The sequence below is a fragment of the Aedes aegypti genome, chromosome 2 (assembly GCF_002204515.2).
Source record: "Aedes aegypti strain LVP_AGWG chromosome 2, AaegL5.0 Primary Assembly, whole genome shotgun sequence".
In the NCBI taxonomy this organism is placed as follows: Eukaryota; Metazoa; Arthropoda; class Insecta; order Diptera; family Culicidae; genus Aedes; species Aedes aegypti.
In genome coordinates, this window is record NC_035108.1 from 103,381,908 (window position 1) to 103,398,388 (window position 16,481).

At 37.0% G+C, this 16,481-nt stretch overlaps 1 protein-coding gene across 1 annotated transcript; it reads right to left on the reverse strand.

Annotated features, from left to right (window-relative positions):
* Positions 1–877: 877 nt before the first annotated feature.
* Positions 878–16,475, reverse strand: LOC5578252 (nose resistant to fluoxetine protein 6). Its single transcript, XM_021841779.1, has 8 exons — positions 16,355–16,475; positions 16,012–16,205; positions 10,359–10,700; positions 10,101–10,294; positions 9,895–10,045; positions 9,508–9,837; positions 1,083–1,197; positions 878–1,012 (listed from the first exon to the last, which is right to left on the reverse strand). Exons 1-8 carry the CDS (start codon positions 16,455–16,457, stop codon positions 903–905), a joined length of 1,539 nt encoding a protein of 512 aa, XP_021697471.1. The 5' UTR covers positions 16,458–16,475; the 3' UTR covers positions 878–902.
* Positions 16,476–16,481: the final 6 nt, after the last annotated feature.

A 16,481-nucleotide genomic window follows, 5' to 3' on the forward strand; every position in this document is an offset into this window, starting at 1 on the left:
ATGTACACAAGCCTGTCGGAGAAAACTGTCATGAACATCAGGATAATTACATGGGCGGCGGTGATTTAAAAGGGGCGGCAAAATCGAAGACAAAATCTGGAAAAGACGAAATTCAGATCACTAAAGTCTAAGTGGTGAAAAAAATCGCAATAAAAACTACGAAATTAGTGAAAATCGTGATTATTGCGACCGAAAATACTTCTGGAAAACAAGTATTTGCTAGGCCCCCTCTAGGCCCCCTCCAGAAAAAAAAATCCTAGCTACGCCAATGTTTAGGCCCTTATAGAGCGCTGCATATGACGAGCCTAACCTCACATATTTGACAGCTGCTGGTCCTGTTGTTTACGTTTCGGACTTTCGGACTACTGGAGTGGAGTATACTCCACTGCACTGTGACGTCATGCATCAATTTTGACAGGTACTGGTCCTGTTGTTTACAGTTTGGACTTAGTACTTTTTTCGAATCATTCTTAATTTCGTGAAAGTTTGCTGCGAGGAGAGGTCAAATCCACTTCAGATACCCACGGATCGTATTATTCTATCTTCCTACCGTGGAAAATCGTCACCATCAGCATGCTGGTGATAGAAATGCGAAGATGATAATATGATGGAAAAAACGACTAAGTCCAAAACGTAAACAACAGGACCAGCAGCTGTCAAATAAGTGAGGTTAGGCTCGTCATATGCAGCGCTCTATTCTAGCACACGCTTGATATGTCCTAGACGCTCCATTTCAAACGCTAGTCATGTAGTGACAAAATTACCAACTAAAACATATGCTAATGAATTTAAGCACAGCTTCGCTTAAGAACTCATCTTAGCAGGTAATCAGGTTTTCCAGATATAGCATCATGAAAATTTCGACAATAGTCAATCGATGTTGCATTTATTTAACTAATTCATCATACGCTATTATTTACATCTGAACGAGGCTCCTGTCTTGCAGTACCATTCCCAACTTTCAAAGTCCCATTGCTGCCCGGATCCGTTTCGTCATTCTTGTCGGATTCATCTGAAATATAAATCGCAAACGGTAAGATCGAATGTGGAACAAATGATTAGGTATCTAAGTTGCAGCTCACCTTTCATACTGCCAAACATCAGCTTTTGTAACGCAGAAACGGGCAACTCCAATGCCAAGCACAAGCACAGTGCTATCATGTAGGAAAACGCAAAGGAAGCAAGAGTCACCACAGTCTGAAACGGAATCATTGTCGTTATCGTTAATGAACTGAAATTTGCTTCAGATTATCAAACCAAATTAATACTAGAGAAAAGTACCGTAAAATTACGTGAAACTAATTATTAGGGTGATCAATAAGTCACACGATTTCACTTTTCACGAATGGAATACCGTTTTGATTCATATTACGGACATTTAAGGCCTAAGTGAAGTATAACCCAGCTTGGGCCATACAAAATAAATCATTCTGTATGATTTTTTAGCGTTATCGAGCGTCGGAAGCCCTTAACTTTCGGATGGTGGGTAAAGAATACGTGTCCGCAACTTGAATAATTTTTAATAAATCAAAACATGTGGCCTTTTCATGATTCTTATTCCGGACGCTCCCTCACTTTTGCCTCATATTCCGGACGCTTTGATTCGAATTACGGACAGCTCATGATAATCATTAATGGAACAGTCAAATCATCAATTGAAATCGTTTAATCACTTAAGAGACGTCTAAGGTAGTTGGGCATTATAAATTTGCAATGATATTTATAGAAAAAACCTAATAAACGAGCCTCGAAAATGAGAACTTTTGGACGGCGAAAATTGAAACATTTCGTGTGAAATGTTTCCCATACAAACGAGAGTGTCCGGAATTTGAAGCTGTCCGTAATATGAATCAAAACGGTACAAATCGGACTTGATAATCCGGAGTATTGTATTTTTTTTTTCACTACGGATAATCAAATTCTCCGGATCGAATCGAATCATCAAAAACAAGTATTCTGAAATAAAATAACACAATACATTTTTTTTTTATTTATCATGCAGAATGTTTTCTAGGAAAAACGGAGACTTGACAGTTTTTTTTTTTTTTGGAAAATAACCATTTCAAGTACAAATCAAAATTCATCTACACTTTATGAGCTACTTTAGGGTTTGTCCAAAGACAAATTACTTAATCCATAAATTATATAACCTTCTGAAGTGAATAATATTAATGTATCAAATCAAGGTAGGCTCTGACAATGCCTTAGAGTAGGACAGTCGGTAACAATAAACAAATGTTCATTCTGTAAAACCTGGGAGGGAGGCACAGATACTGCATGATAAATCCAGTTTGCCAACGACAATCAAGGCAGGCTTGGTGAAAATCGCTAGTTGTCATCTGAGACGAGACTCGCGAAGACGGTCTTCATTTTCTGTGATTGCTGAGTTTTTTTCTTATTCCTTTTTGTGTTTATACCAATTATGCGCATGCTGTTCAAATCCTCACATGAACCTCTCAGCAAAAAATGATTTAGTTTGCATCACATCGAATCATAAATAGCCGTTTGAGTGAAATTTCATGCCAGTAAACGTAGCAGACATTATAAATAATTAATCTTCTGCTTAGATTTATCTGCAACTTTGGAAAAGACTGCTCCGCCGACTGAGGTTTTTAATAACAGTTTACTTTGAACACAATACTTTTCACTTTTTCAGCCATAAAAACGGTGGGCTGCATTTGACGTTTCGTGAGAGGGGAATCTGGGCTGCATATGACTTTGATATTTTTCCTCTTCGCGAGTCTCTCTCAGGTTGTTATTTGTTGTGCACCTTCGATCTTTCTGGACAAACATTGAAAAAGGGCCACCGTTTTCTACGCGTTTAATTTTAAGTTTTTATTGAAAAACAGTAAAAAGAACCTAAGTACAATCCGTTATATTCAATTAGAATAAACGGTGATCTCGTGCATGTGCATGAATTAACCCTCTAATACCCAACCCCGCCTTTAGACGGGGTACACTTTGGAATTTTGTGTATTTTTTCGTAGCTCGGAAATCAAAATGATTTTATTTTTGGCTTATACCTTGACTTATAACACGCATATAAGAAAAGTTTTTTATGACTTTTGAAACTTTTTTTGTATTTTTAGAAATTGTTTGAAAAATTGCATTCTTATATAATCTACAAATGCCTGGGCTTCATTTAACGTGTAATATAAAAAATCGTACCTTTTATATTTTTCTACGATTAACCTATCGCAAACGAAGAGCCTGGTGGTATTAAAATCATTTCAAACCTGTTGTTCCGTTAGTTACACGGAAAATAAAATACGCTCCGAAAAAAAATTAAAAATTAAATATTTTTAAAAATACCGTAACAATTTAAATTTTTATTATTGCCAAAAATCAACAACTAGAAAAGGCTTAAAAAAAAAATGAAAAAAGCTATGGATGTTCAAAAATAAAAATTATAAAAATCAAAAACCAAGATTTAAAAATTTGCGAATAAAAATAAATAAATGCGCAAAACGTGTTTAGAACGATTTTAGATAACAAAAAATAATACTTAAATCGAAAATAAAAATTTGGGTATTAGAGGGTTAATTCTAATTCGATTTTTGCTACTTTTGATGAAATGTAAAAATATGTTCTGGCTAATTACGCGCTTTTATTCTATTTGTCCATTGTTTAATATCCGAGCTCACAGTGATAGTTCCAGTAGCGTAGCTAGGAGGGTGCGGTGGGTGCGGTCCGCACCGGGCCCCGGATTATTGGGGGCCCCGAAATCATGGTGAAAATTTCTCATAGCATTGAAAGTGGATATTTGACAAAATAATTATATCGGGGCAAGGGAAATCGGGTTTGGAGGGCCCCTGAATTAGTAATGAATAGGGGCCACTATATCATCTAGTACCGTTATTTCGGGTGAAATTGATCACTTTTCACGGTTTTTCTCGTCTGTTTTCTATAATTTTGACAATGCCGAGCAACTAAATGCAGGAAAACAAGTACAAAGGTGAGCCTCATCGGCTCACGTACTGAAATTTTCTAACAAATGTCATTTTAGTGCTAACAAATATCTCTAAAATAAAAAAAAATCGGGGGATCTCATTTCGGGGTGAAATTGATCACTTGTCAATGCGATTATTGTTAGTTTCCAAAACAACTCTTCTTAATAAATTCGAGCTCCCTGAATCCGAATATGCTTGTTGAATTCTTAACATTACAATATTCATATAAATATTGAACAGTTAAATTTCAAGAATTACGCGGAAAACGCCTAAATGTATGCAATTTCCTAAGGAATTCCCTGATATCTATCAGAAATTCAATTATTTCAACCAAATGAGCAAATTGTTACGAGTTTTGGTGATGAAATCTGGTTTGGGGATATATGTTAATCATCCTCTCATACTTTAAGGGTTTATACCATGTTCGAATCCTTGTTTATAACTAGGAGTTTATGGATGTTTGTCAATACTGCACCGTACATGATTTTGAAATTTTGCAGTATTTTCATAGTAATTAACATTCGTTAACGCAAAAAACTTCGTAACACACAATTCGACAATAGTTACGACAAACAATACTCATTCACCGCAAGTTAAATTGATATTTGTGCTCCATAAGGAAGAAATAAAATCTAGTGAGACGATGATCAATTTCACCCTACTGATCAATTTCACCCGAATTTACGGTATATTGATAAAGGTAGCGTTTATTAAACGCTATAGAACAGTACTTGTGGATTCAAAAATACATTGCTCTGTTCATCATCGAATATCAGGAGAGCCTCTATAACTTGACCCAGACGAGGCCAAGAACTGGTTTGGAAACATTTGATTATAAGCTTTATAATGAACCAAGCCAAAAGCCGAATATTTTATACATTCTTGAAAAGTACGGGGATTAGGGGCATAATGAACATACGGGCGAAATGGACACCCGCTCTCTCTCTAAGAATATGCATAATTCATCAAAACTTCATACACTGCATGAAATCTGTATTGCATTTGGAATGTTTGACGGTATAAAAGTTTATGTTTTGCTTCAACTGTCTTTGAAATTTGACTTTAAATTTTTCTCAGTTTAAAATTGTCATATAAGCAAGGCGGTTGAAGAATCTAATTTTTGAGCAAAGTAACCAATCTAGAGAGGTTCTTTTTAGCTATTATGATTGGTGGAGAGCCCTTTTACATATCGGAACAATTGACAGTCATTAAATATATTGGTATCACTAAATTTCACGCAAGTGCCCCGATACCGTTTTACCAGCCTTGTTTTCGACCCAATTTTCCATCTCATTTTTCTGACATTTGATATAATTTTTATTACCATGAATGCATGTAGCACGTCGTACTAACAACAAACTTGAAAACTAACCGAAGGTAAATTAAATACATTGCCATTTTATTGTCTTAAAAAGAACATTCGCTTACCGTGTCTATTATGTCCCTAATTCCTCTACCATCGATAACGCAAACAAAATTAACAAAGGTCTCTAAAGTTTTTTTTAACGCAAAACATCTAATCTATCTAAAGTCTCTTTTTTCGCATTGCAATAAATCTTTATGTAAATTCTTGAGGCTTCAGAGATTAAGATGCGCCTACTCCATAGGATCACAGATTTTCATCTTCAGGAATTGTTCAAGAGATTAATTCAGAGCTTTCTTAAGGTACACAAAAAGAATTCTTATGGAGATTCCTCTAGAAATCATCTGGGAATTTGTATTGAAATTTAATAAATGATTTCTTAAAATATTCTAAGAGGAATTTCTTCTAAATTTGCTCTAAAAATCGTTCAACAATCCAACAACGGAATTACATCGAAAATTCTCTCAGAAAATCTTGTAACGATTTCTCCCGGTAACACATTGAGATAACTTAAAAACACTCATATAGATTTTTTTTCCAGGAAAATAACGAAGGTTTATTCCATGATTGGTTTAATTTGTGTGTAAACAATTAATCCCCCACTGACCGGCAGTGCTTTTATGGAAGAAAATTGTATGCACACACTTAAATTAGAATGCCGAATCTCGGCTAATTTTAACCGAGATCCGCACAGCCAAGAAGTCGGCAAACAAATTGCCTGGGATCTCAGCAAATAAAAGCCAAGTATCAGTAAATCGGGCTTCGTTGCTAAGCAACCGGACAAATTGTTAGCTGAGTCTCGGTTAAAATCGGAAAACCGATATTAGCACAGCCGAGCTCGTGAAAAAATCTAAGTGTGCATGTATCTATTGATACCCTTCTTTATATCTGCAGACAATTTTAATCCAGGAGATGAAAGCTGCCTGGATAAAAACGTATCATTCAGTGAATGGAATAAACCATTAATGTACAATATAACGTATTGGATACAATACAGCGTATTGTAATTGAATGTCGAAGCAACATTATTCTTGTTTGGATGTACAATTCAAAAACAACTGTAACAGAACACTGTATTGTTTTTAATTGGTTTTATACCTTACAATTTTGGTCAAATTCCTATTTTCGAGTAAAACAACTCTTGCTTTTTTCTATGAAGCTTTGCTAAAAGAAGTAAACAAAACATGTTCAGAAAGCAAGAAATATTAGGTGAAAATTATTCAAAACGTAAAAATAAATAGTTTTTTAGAAGTCACTTGATATTAGTTACACGAATGCAACCATCATAAATATCTTTACTTCTATAAAGTTAAAATTATTTTGCTACTTTTGGCACGAATATCCGGTAAGTTGGGGGACAATCCATACATAATACAAATTCTACACTTTTCACCTCTAATAGAAATACAGTTCGTTGAATTGTTTTTGTATTGTACAACAATACACGAATTGCTAATCAAGACAATACATGAACAATATATCGTATTGTATTTTCAAAATGTATGTATGAGAAAATATCTAGATTTGTATTGTTACGATACTTAACCATCCATACATTATATTGCCAAAAACGTATATACCATACAGTGAACTGTTCAAAACAATATATTATACTGTAATTGTATTGTCATTTCACAATATACTGTATTGTATTTCCAATATATCGAATGGTACTGTTCCAATACGTTATATTGTTTTTGTATTGTATTTTTTATCCGGGTGATAGCTCTACTGAAATTCCAACGACCCATATCGAGAATGGCAGTAAATACACACACATTCTGAGGTCATTTTTTGTCGCCGCACTGTGCTTACGGCAAAATACTATACACTGTTTCACTGAACGATGCACGTAACATGATCGATCCTGACCGCATCACTCGCCACTGCAGGAGCAAGCGTCGTGGTCAAAGGATCACATACTACTCTTATTCTACGATTGGTGTGATTCGTGTAAAAAATATTACGAAAAATCATACAAGAATTCATCTAAAATCTCTCATGGCAATTTTTCAAAAATACTCTCAGCCGTTGTCAGAATCAATCCTTCAATAATTACCATATTGGGTATGTCAGAAATTGCTTCATAAATTCTTCCAGGGATCATTCCACAAAATCTTCAAGGAATTTCACTTTAAATTAAACCAAAGATTCCTCTTCAATTAATCCATAAATAGGGATTCCTTTCGAAGATTTCTGGAATCGTTATTGAAATAAATTCCACTTCAATTAGTGTTTAAATCCACAAAACTCTTCAGCAATTATTCCTGTAACTTCTCGAAGAGTTCATTCGAGATTTTCCAGGGGCTTCCTCTAGCAAATATTGATTGGATAATTTTCCTCTGAAGACTCATCCAAAACTTTCTCAAGGGTCCAGAAGAGATTTTCAAAGAATTCTCTCTTGTAAGTATTTATCATGTATTTTATTAGTGATATCTTAACGATTTCGTTTGGTTTTTTGTAAGGGAACCTCCTCCAATAAAATCCTTAAAAATTTTGCTTAGCATCTTCTTGGACAAACTCTTAGAGAAACCTCAGGAAATGTTACATCCTTGATGACTTTTTTTTGGGAAATTTTTTGAAGAAATCATTGCAAAAAATCCAAGGGTATCATTGTAAGAGCTCCGGTTGAGTTTTTCAAGGTACTTCAAATGAATATTCTGGTGGAGTTCCTTCGGATGTGAATTAATCGTTCAATGTACCCCTGAAGAAATATTCGAAATAATAGTTGATGCTTTAGTGAATATCTGAATTACTTTCTGATGAAATTTCTGAAAAAAAAAATCATTAAGTCCAACATAAACTTTTACTTGTGGAGGGTTACCCCCATACAAAATGACACATTAGGATTAGTCTCCTCTCGTTTTTCCAATTTTCCCAAACTTTTTCCTTGCACGATCACGTTGCATCCCTTGTCGAGCGCATCTGTGAAAAACTCACGTCAATCCGTTCTCACGCCATTTTGTGAAATACAAACACCACTCTTTTTTATGTTTATAAATTATTCTTCATTTATTGACATTTTGTTCACTAAATGAAAATTAAAAACGACTTCAACAAATGACCAGATGATCACAAAGACCATTATTTCCAAATATTAATGTTGATTGAAAGTATATTATTGTTGCAATTAATTGACTAGTCAATTGGCATGTATCCCTATTTAGAAGGGCCTCCGAATTTGACTCCGCACCGGGCCCCGAAAACCCTAGCTACGCCACTGGATAGTTCGTGACAGCAAAATCTCAGCTCACTGTGACGTAGAGAAATTTTGCATTGGTTTCTCCCTCCCAGTGTAAAACCACCTTAAACAAAGCACTTGTATCTCCTGGTATCTAAATAAAACCTCTTTGGAGAAGGAGGGTGTGCGTGGAAACGTGAGGATCTATAAAATATAACGATGTATTTAACCGTACAAAAAGAGAATGGAAAATTTTTGCGTGGCGCAATTTGTGTATGTTCCCCCCGTTCCCGAAAATTCATAATTGTTCAACTGATCCAAATAATGAGATACATTTTCATTGAAATTTATGATTTAGATCGCATTAAATCGATTATCTAGGTTAAAATATGCAATAGCCCCTACTACATTCACAGCTAATGAAAATGGTGTATTTTATAATTTTTGAATTAAACTAGAAAAAAAAACTCGAAAGTGATCGAGAAGTGATCATGATAATCAATATGATTCATTATAAAAGATTCTTATTTTATGATCCAAACGTATTAATTCAAAGAAAAAAAAACAAAGAAACCAAGAAGTGGTTCTTGGAAAAAAAAAACATTAAAAATCTCCATCATGAGACATTGTCCCAATTATATATTTGTTATCACGATTCTATGGTGAGAATTTGAAAAATATAAGAAACATAAACTTTTTGCGTTATTTAGAATTTAAGCTTTCTTTTATTTTTCATGATACAAAATAAAATATGTTTTCTTGTAGCCCAAACGGTTCACTACAATTTTTCCATAGAACTTTTTTTCTTAAATCAACAGTTTCGGGGCTAGAAGATCTCAAATAAATTGCATGCAAAACCTTTTAGGCCATTTTCAGAAGTAATTCTTAGGTCAAAATGATCAATTTTTTTTACAGAAACCACTTATTCTATCATTCTGAAAACATGTGTTAATTTAACACAAATCGATAATTTAGAATAATTCTTGATGGAATTCATCTGTAACCTAACTTACCGATCCGATATGGTTGAAGTGGATCGCCGATCGATTGCTGAGCACAAACAGTCGCATCACGGAAACATGAATCAAGTATGCACTGTAGGTTAGACGTCCCAGTGGTTCAAACACTCGATGGTGGAAGATTCGTTTCATAGTTGGTGCCACTCCATAGACAAACCCAATCAAGAACAGTCCGCTGAAAATGCCCCAGGTGTACTTCAAAACCGGGAAGTAGATGGCCATCCACAGCGAAGGCTTCTCGAAGTCGTTCACGTAGAAGATGTAGTGTATTAGGAGGCTAGCGATGGCCGTCGGAACGATTAGAAACCACACAATCCGGAACCACTGGAATGGATGGGATTTGTGTTGAAGAATGGAAATTGAAGAGCTGCGAGGACCTACCCTTTTCTGAACAGGATTGATGTTGTTCTTCTGGAGATTGAGATATACGAGTCCAGTTAGCATCCCAGCAAGATAGTTGCCGAGATTCATGTGTAGAGGAATGTACGACTTCTGATAGTACTGATCGAACCATAATACGAACCGCTGAGCGCTAAAACAAGATTTTTCTTAGTCGATAGTTGAGATATATCGTCATAAGTTCTTACTGAGGTGTTACCAGGAAGACACCTTCTAACTCCTGATAGTAGATGAACAGGGCCGGAATCACGTACGCCAGAACGATTGCCACCGACACGATAAGGTTCGTGAACTTGCGAAACTTTATGATCAGGATCATCAGCAAACTTCCCAGTATGAACAGCTGGTAGTCACATCCAAGGTACCATCCTTGCTGAACGCACTGGAAATCAACGGGAACATTGATATTCTATAGCAATAGTGGAAGACTACAGTAGATCACTCACCGGCTGATCAGCGTGGACGTAGTTATTGACGTACAGCAGGTTGGTCCACCAGTTGCGTCGACAAAAGGCCCGTTCGGTTTCCACTCCCAGCTTCCAGCGAGGTCCGTCCTGCATGCGGAACAGCCACGTGGCGTGCAGAAGGATCACGAACGCGTAAACCGGGGTCAAGCGGATGTACCGGTAGATGGTGGCTTTCAACAAGAATAAGATTCCCGGTTTGGACTGTCGTTTTTCGGCGTATTTCATCACCAGAACCGTCAGCAGGAATCCACTGATGGCGAGGAAGGTTTGCGTGATTTGAACCCCTCCGGTCAGGATCATGGTTCCAATTTTGTGGTACAGCTGTAAAAACGACATCTAGATTTTATTTTTCTTATTTCTTTATTAGTATCATTCCAAACATTACATTCATTTCTTACATCTAGGTGTTCTGTGTTATTGGACAACACTATCATCCTAATTTTGTAAAACAAATTAAGATTTTATTAACATTTTGTTAACAACATATTACATTTCATTAGCCGTAGCAGTTCAGTTTTTTACAGGTGAGTTGATTTCACCTGCTTATAAGAGAAAATAAAACATGTTTTCAATTTACTTAACCTAACTTAACCTAAATATATAACGCATTAATCGTGGCAATAGAAGATTGTAACGATTTTTGCCTGAAATTATTTATTATTTTATTTGACATTTGTTCCAATGTTTCAACATTGAATATTCTATGTAACTCATTGGTACTATACCAGGGAGGAAGCTTCAGAATCATTTTCAAAATTTTATTTTGAATTCTCTGCAGAGCTTTCTTCCTGGTATTACAACAGATAGTCCATATTGGTACAGCATACAACATGGCTGGCCTGAAAATTTGTTTGAATATCAAAAGCTTGTTCTTAAGACAAAGTTTTGATTTTCTATTAATAAGGGGATAGAGACATTTTACATATTTATTACATTTGGCTTGAATGCCTTCAATGTGATTTTTGAAAGTTAAATTCTTATCTAGCATAAGCCCTAGATACATAAATTCATCTGACCAGTTTATTGGAATGCCAATCATCGTGACAACATGTCTACTTGAAGGTTTCAAATAAAGAACTTTTGGTTTATGTGGGAATATTATTAGTAGAGTTTTGGAAGCATTAAGAGAAACCTTTCAATTTTGGAAGTATGAAGAAAAAATATCCAAACTTTTTGCAATCTACTACAGATGACACGCAGAGACTAGTGTTTGATCTTGTCGCTTGCTCCAGTGGGGCGAGTGACGAACACTTGTTCGGCGTTCAATGCTTTTATCGAGTAAAATCGCGAATCCGGTTAAGCGCATTCCTTTCAAATTATATATTTATCGGTTACCAAAACGAATCCTTTATCCAAACCTTTCCCATATCCAAACTCCCTGTGTCTACTTGTGGAAGTGCAGAGGACTCCTCGGCTTCCATAAAGCAAATAGCACGTCAACATTTCCCTCCCATCCCCAAATTGACCTGCATTCGGGCGCAGCCGGCGCCGATATTGTGTGTTATAACAATGAGAGCACCATTACTTACACATTGAGGATGCTATTGATCCCGAGTAGTGTCTGTTGGTTCCCTGTGTAAGTACAGCTGTTCTTGCAATAACGGAGTTGCATCTGCGGGCGGTCAATCATGCTCATGTGCATTTCATTCATTTATTTAGTTAACATCTAAACAGATAACACTGAATCAACAATTTCACGCCACAATACTCGGTTCTGCCCCACGCTCGCCAAATCGATACGCACTTGATCCGCCCACCTAGCTCGCTGCGCTCCACGCCTTTTTGTACCAACCGTATTCGACGCGAACACCATCTTTGCAGGGTTGCTGTCCGGCATTCTTGCAACATGCCCTGCCCATCGTATCCTTCCAGCTTTGGCCACCTTCTGGATACTGGGTTCGCCGTATAATTGGGCGAGCTCGTGGTTCATCCTTCGCCGCCACACGCCGTTTTCCTGCACACCGCCAAAGATCGTCCTAAGCACCAGATGTTTGAAGACTCCGAGTGCTTTAAATGTCCTCCTCGAGCATTGTCCACGTTTCATGCCCGTAGAGGACTACCGGCCTTATGAGCGTTTTGTACATGGTACATTTGGTGCAGGTGTGAATCGTTTTTGACCGCAGCTTCTTGTGGAGGCCATAATAGGCCCGACTTCCACAGATAATGCGCCTCCGTATTTCACGGCTAACGTTATTATCAGCCGTTAGCAAGGATCCAAGGTAGACGAACTCGTCGACCACCTCGAACGTATCCCCGTCAATCATAACACTGCTACCTAGGCGAACCCTGTCGCGCTCAGCCCCACCAGCTAACATGTGCTTTGTCTTGGCCGCATTCGCCACCAGTCCAACTTTGCTGCCTCGCGTTTCAGGCGGGTGTACAGGTGTGCCACCTTTTCAAATGTTCGGCCGACAATGTCTATATCATCCGCAAAGCAAACAAATTGACTGGATCTCGTAAAATTGTACCCCGGCTGTTAGGCCCGGCTCTCCGCATAACATCTTCTAGCGCAATATTGAACAACAGGCACGAAAGTCCATCACCTTATCGTAGTCCCCGTTGGGATCCAAACGAACTGGAATGTTCGCCTGAAACCTTCACACAATTTTGCACACCCTCCATTGTCGCTCTTATCAGTCTCATAAGCTTCCCGGGAAAGCTGTTCTCGTCCATGATTTTCCATAGCTCTTCGCGGTCGATACTATCGTACGCCGCCTTGAAATCGATGAAAAGGTGATGCGTTGGTACCTGGTATTCACGACATTGTTGGAGGATTTGCCGTACAGTAAAGATCTGGTCCGTTGTCAATCGGCCGTCAACGAATCCGGCTTGATAATTTCCCACCAACTCGTTTACTATAGGTGACAGACGACGGAAGATAACCTGGAATAATACTTTGTAGGCCGCATTTAGAATGGTGATCGCTCAAAAATTCTCAAAATCTAACATATCGCCTTTCTTGTAGATGGGGCATATCACCCTTTCCTTCCACTCCTCCGGTAGCTGTTCTGTTTCCAAGATTGTGCCTATCAGCCGGTGCAAACAAATGGCCAGCCTCTCCGGGCCCATCTTTATGAGTTCAGCTCCGATACCATCCTTACCAGCAGCTTTATTGTTCTTGAGCTGGTTAATGGCATCCTTAACCTCCCTCAAAGTGGGGTCTGGTTGGTTTCCATCCTCCGCAGTACCGACGAAGACATTTCCTCCGTTGTCCCGATCTTCAATGCCTGTGCTCTCAGCGCCATTCAGGTGTTCGTCGAAGTGCTGCTTCCACCTTTCGATCACCTCACGATCGTCTGTCAAAATGCTCCCATCCTTATCCCTGCACATCTCGGCTCGCGGCACGAAGCCGTTGCGGGATGCGTTGAGCTTCTGATAGAACTTACGCGTTTCTTGATACCGGCATAGCTGTAGAGATTTGAATTCTAAACTTGTAACCAACTCAGTTACTGAGTCACCAAGTGGCTCGGTAACTTAGTTGGTAAAGCGCTAGTCTAGCATACAAGAGTCTTGGGTTCAAATCCCAGCCGAGCACGTGGATTTTCTTCATAACACAGCGCAACAAAAATGTCATTTTTGCGTGTCTCAAGGATCAAATTATGTGTCTCTAGTAGATTTGAGGTTGCTGAATCTTATGCCGTTCTCAGAAATTTCCCAGCACGTCACAATTTTTAGCTACAGGTCGCCAAAGTTGTATAAAAGATTAGTTTTATTGATGTTCACCTAAAATTTGAAGTATATTTTATAAAACATTTTTGTGATCTTATCCACCAAGCATGCAAAAGAGGACTTAAACATTCGTTTTAGATATATCTTGGTTGAAATTTCACGATTAAATTTGGGTTAAACCGATATTTTCAACATACTTGCAGTCTCTATACATAATTCTTCGTTTCTCTTATATGGCAAAATACAATACTTTTCTAAACCATCAAAAAATAACTTTTTCGCATCAAAAGTATTATAAACTTTGATGATAAGCATTGTTATACACATAAAGTTTGAATTTTGTGGCAAATAAAGCAAATCAATTGCCTTACAAGCTGGCAAACTTGCATGCAAGTTGGCTGAAATAGTCATTTTTTGCATTTTCAACAACCAATATCTCAAAAACTAGACGTGCTATGATATTTCTGTAAACGGCAATGGATTCAGCAACCCTTGATTGAGTAAATAGAGGTATTTTGATGCTGGAGACAAAAACGTGTTCCGCAGTGTAATTTCACCAATTTCACCCATAATTTGTCCATCTTTACCACGCGTAATGAGTTAATTAATTCAATAACCATGAGGATTGGATTACCGATCAGCTCAACATAAGCGTCAATTAATTCAAATTCATTTATTGTTACAGCATCACGTTTAATTTAAAGTGCATTCAATTGAAAAATAAGCGATTTGTCGTTGAAATTTCAGTTTACACCCGATTCTGTTTTTTGCACGGTACGCACCGTGCAAAAAAAGTTTTCAGTTCAAAATTTCAAAAACCGTGTAAAAAAATTAACATCATTTCTCGACGTTTCATGCAAAAATAAGGTTTTGGCGGAAAAATTTGTATGAAAACTTTTTTTGCACGGCCGTGTAAAAAAAAATCAGTGCAAAAACAGAATCGGGTGTATTTCGATGCTCCATATATGTGCATGAAAATAAACTGAAATTTACAACAGGGGTATTCACTTAAACTTGCGTAAAATGAAATCCTGCGTAACTTTGGCAATGCAACATTTCAAATGAAATATTCCTCGTCTGCTTCAAAAGAATGTCAAATCAAAGAAATACAATCTAGTTATCCATTATAAACTTCAAACAGTCGTCCAAGGTTTGTTGTTTGAACTCAAAATTGTATTTTATCGTGGGAGGATAATTTTTCAGAACTGCTGTTTATGTATTCATTATTCGTTCAAATAATCTGAATCCAACTTAAGAAACAGCAATAAATGAGAGCCAGTGCACTGTTTGTGGTCATTCAGGATATGTTTCCTTGTATCGTGTAAAAGGAAATGTCCATGATCTTCATTTGTGCATGACTTGGGAGAGTAATGGTATGGGAATACGTGAAGATGGGAATACTAATGGGACCTATATGACAAAGCCAAATAAGTGCAATTATAGATGCTACAACAAGCCATGTACCCAGTGTACCCGGTTCAACTACCTTCACTAGACACGAGACCAACGTAAACGGAAACTACGTAGACGTAGAATGACCAACATGTGATTTTATTTCCAAGTGTACACTTAAGTTTGCCCAGAATCTTCTATTTTAATCTCTATTCCTGCAGTAGAAAGGTAAAACTTTGGGTTTTCAGTCTTTTCCGTTACATAATATTTGTATTTGTTTGGAATTCCCATAGTGACACACTGACATTACCAAAGCATACTTCGATTGATTTTGAACATGCTGAAAGGTTTCATTGATTATTTACGCAGGTTCATGAAACATTTCATATAACCAGTTTAGCATGACTTACGCAGTGATTTACGCTCTTAAGTGAATACCCTTAACATATTTTTAGCTGTGTAGTTGTATAAAAAGAGCTCGTAACAGAATTTTTGGTAATGAAAATAATAATATGGATAACAATCGATTTCTAATTTACCTGATCACTTCTAAAAAACAATAATCACTTACCATTTCCTTTTTGGAAGCATTCTGCGTGGGAAGCACAAAAAACACCAACGCAGAATGCCCCGATATGACCAGGTACATCGTGAAGAATCGAATGGCTTGCAGAAATCTGAGATCCCTACTGAATGGGTCTTCCGAACGGGATGTTAAACGATACCAGTTCCGAAGTATCGAGAACGACACCAGAAATGATTGTTCTGTTGAAGAAAATATTGAATATAATTGTTCATTGACATGATTTAAAGTTGTAAATACTAACATGTTATCGTTTTTCCAATAAATTACAATTAAAATATTAAATATTTTATTATGATTTTTATCAATTTTACGTTTTAATGAATCTTACTTTTATTTGTCAAAGCACTTTTGTAATGGACGACATCTTGTTTGTAGTTGATTGATTTATCGTACCAGCTGGATAAGACCATGAAAAGTACCAATGCTGTCATAATTATCAGAAAACTTAAGTCCAA

Coding starts and splice junctions, on each gene's coding strand:
- LOC5578252 (XM_021841779.1), bottom strand. CDS start 16,457: ATGACAGCATTGGTACTTTTCATGGTCTTATCCAGCTGGTACGATAAA. Junction 10,295..10,358: donor ACGTCCACGCTGATCAGCCG/GTGAGTGATCTA, acceptor GTTGATTTCCAG/TGCGTTCAGCAAGGATGGTA. Junction 1,198..9,507: donor ACTTCAACCATATCGGATCG/GTAAGTTAGGTT, acceptor ATTCCGTTTCAG/ACTGTGGTGACTCTTGCTTC.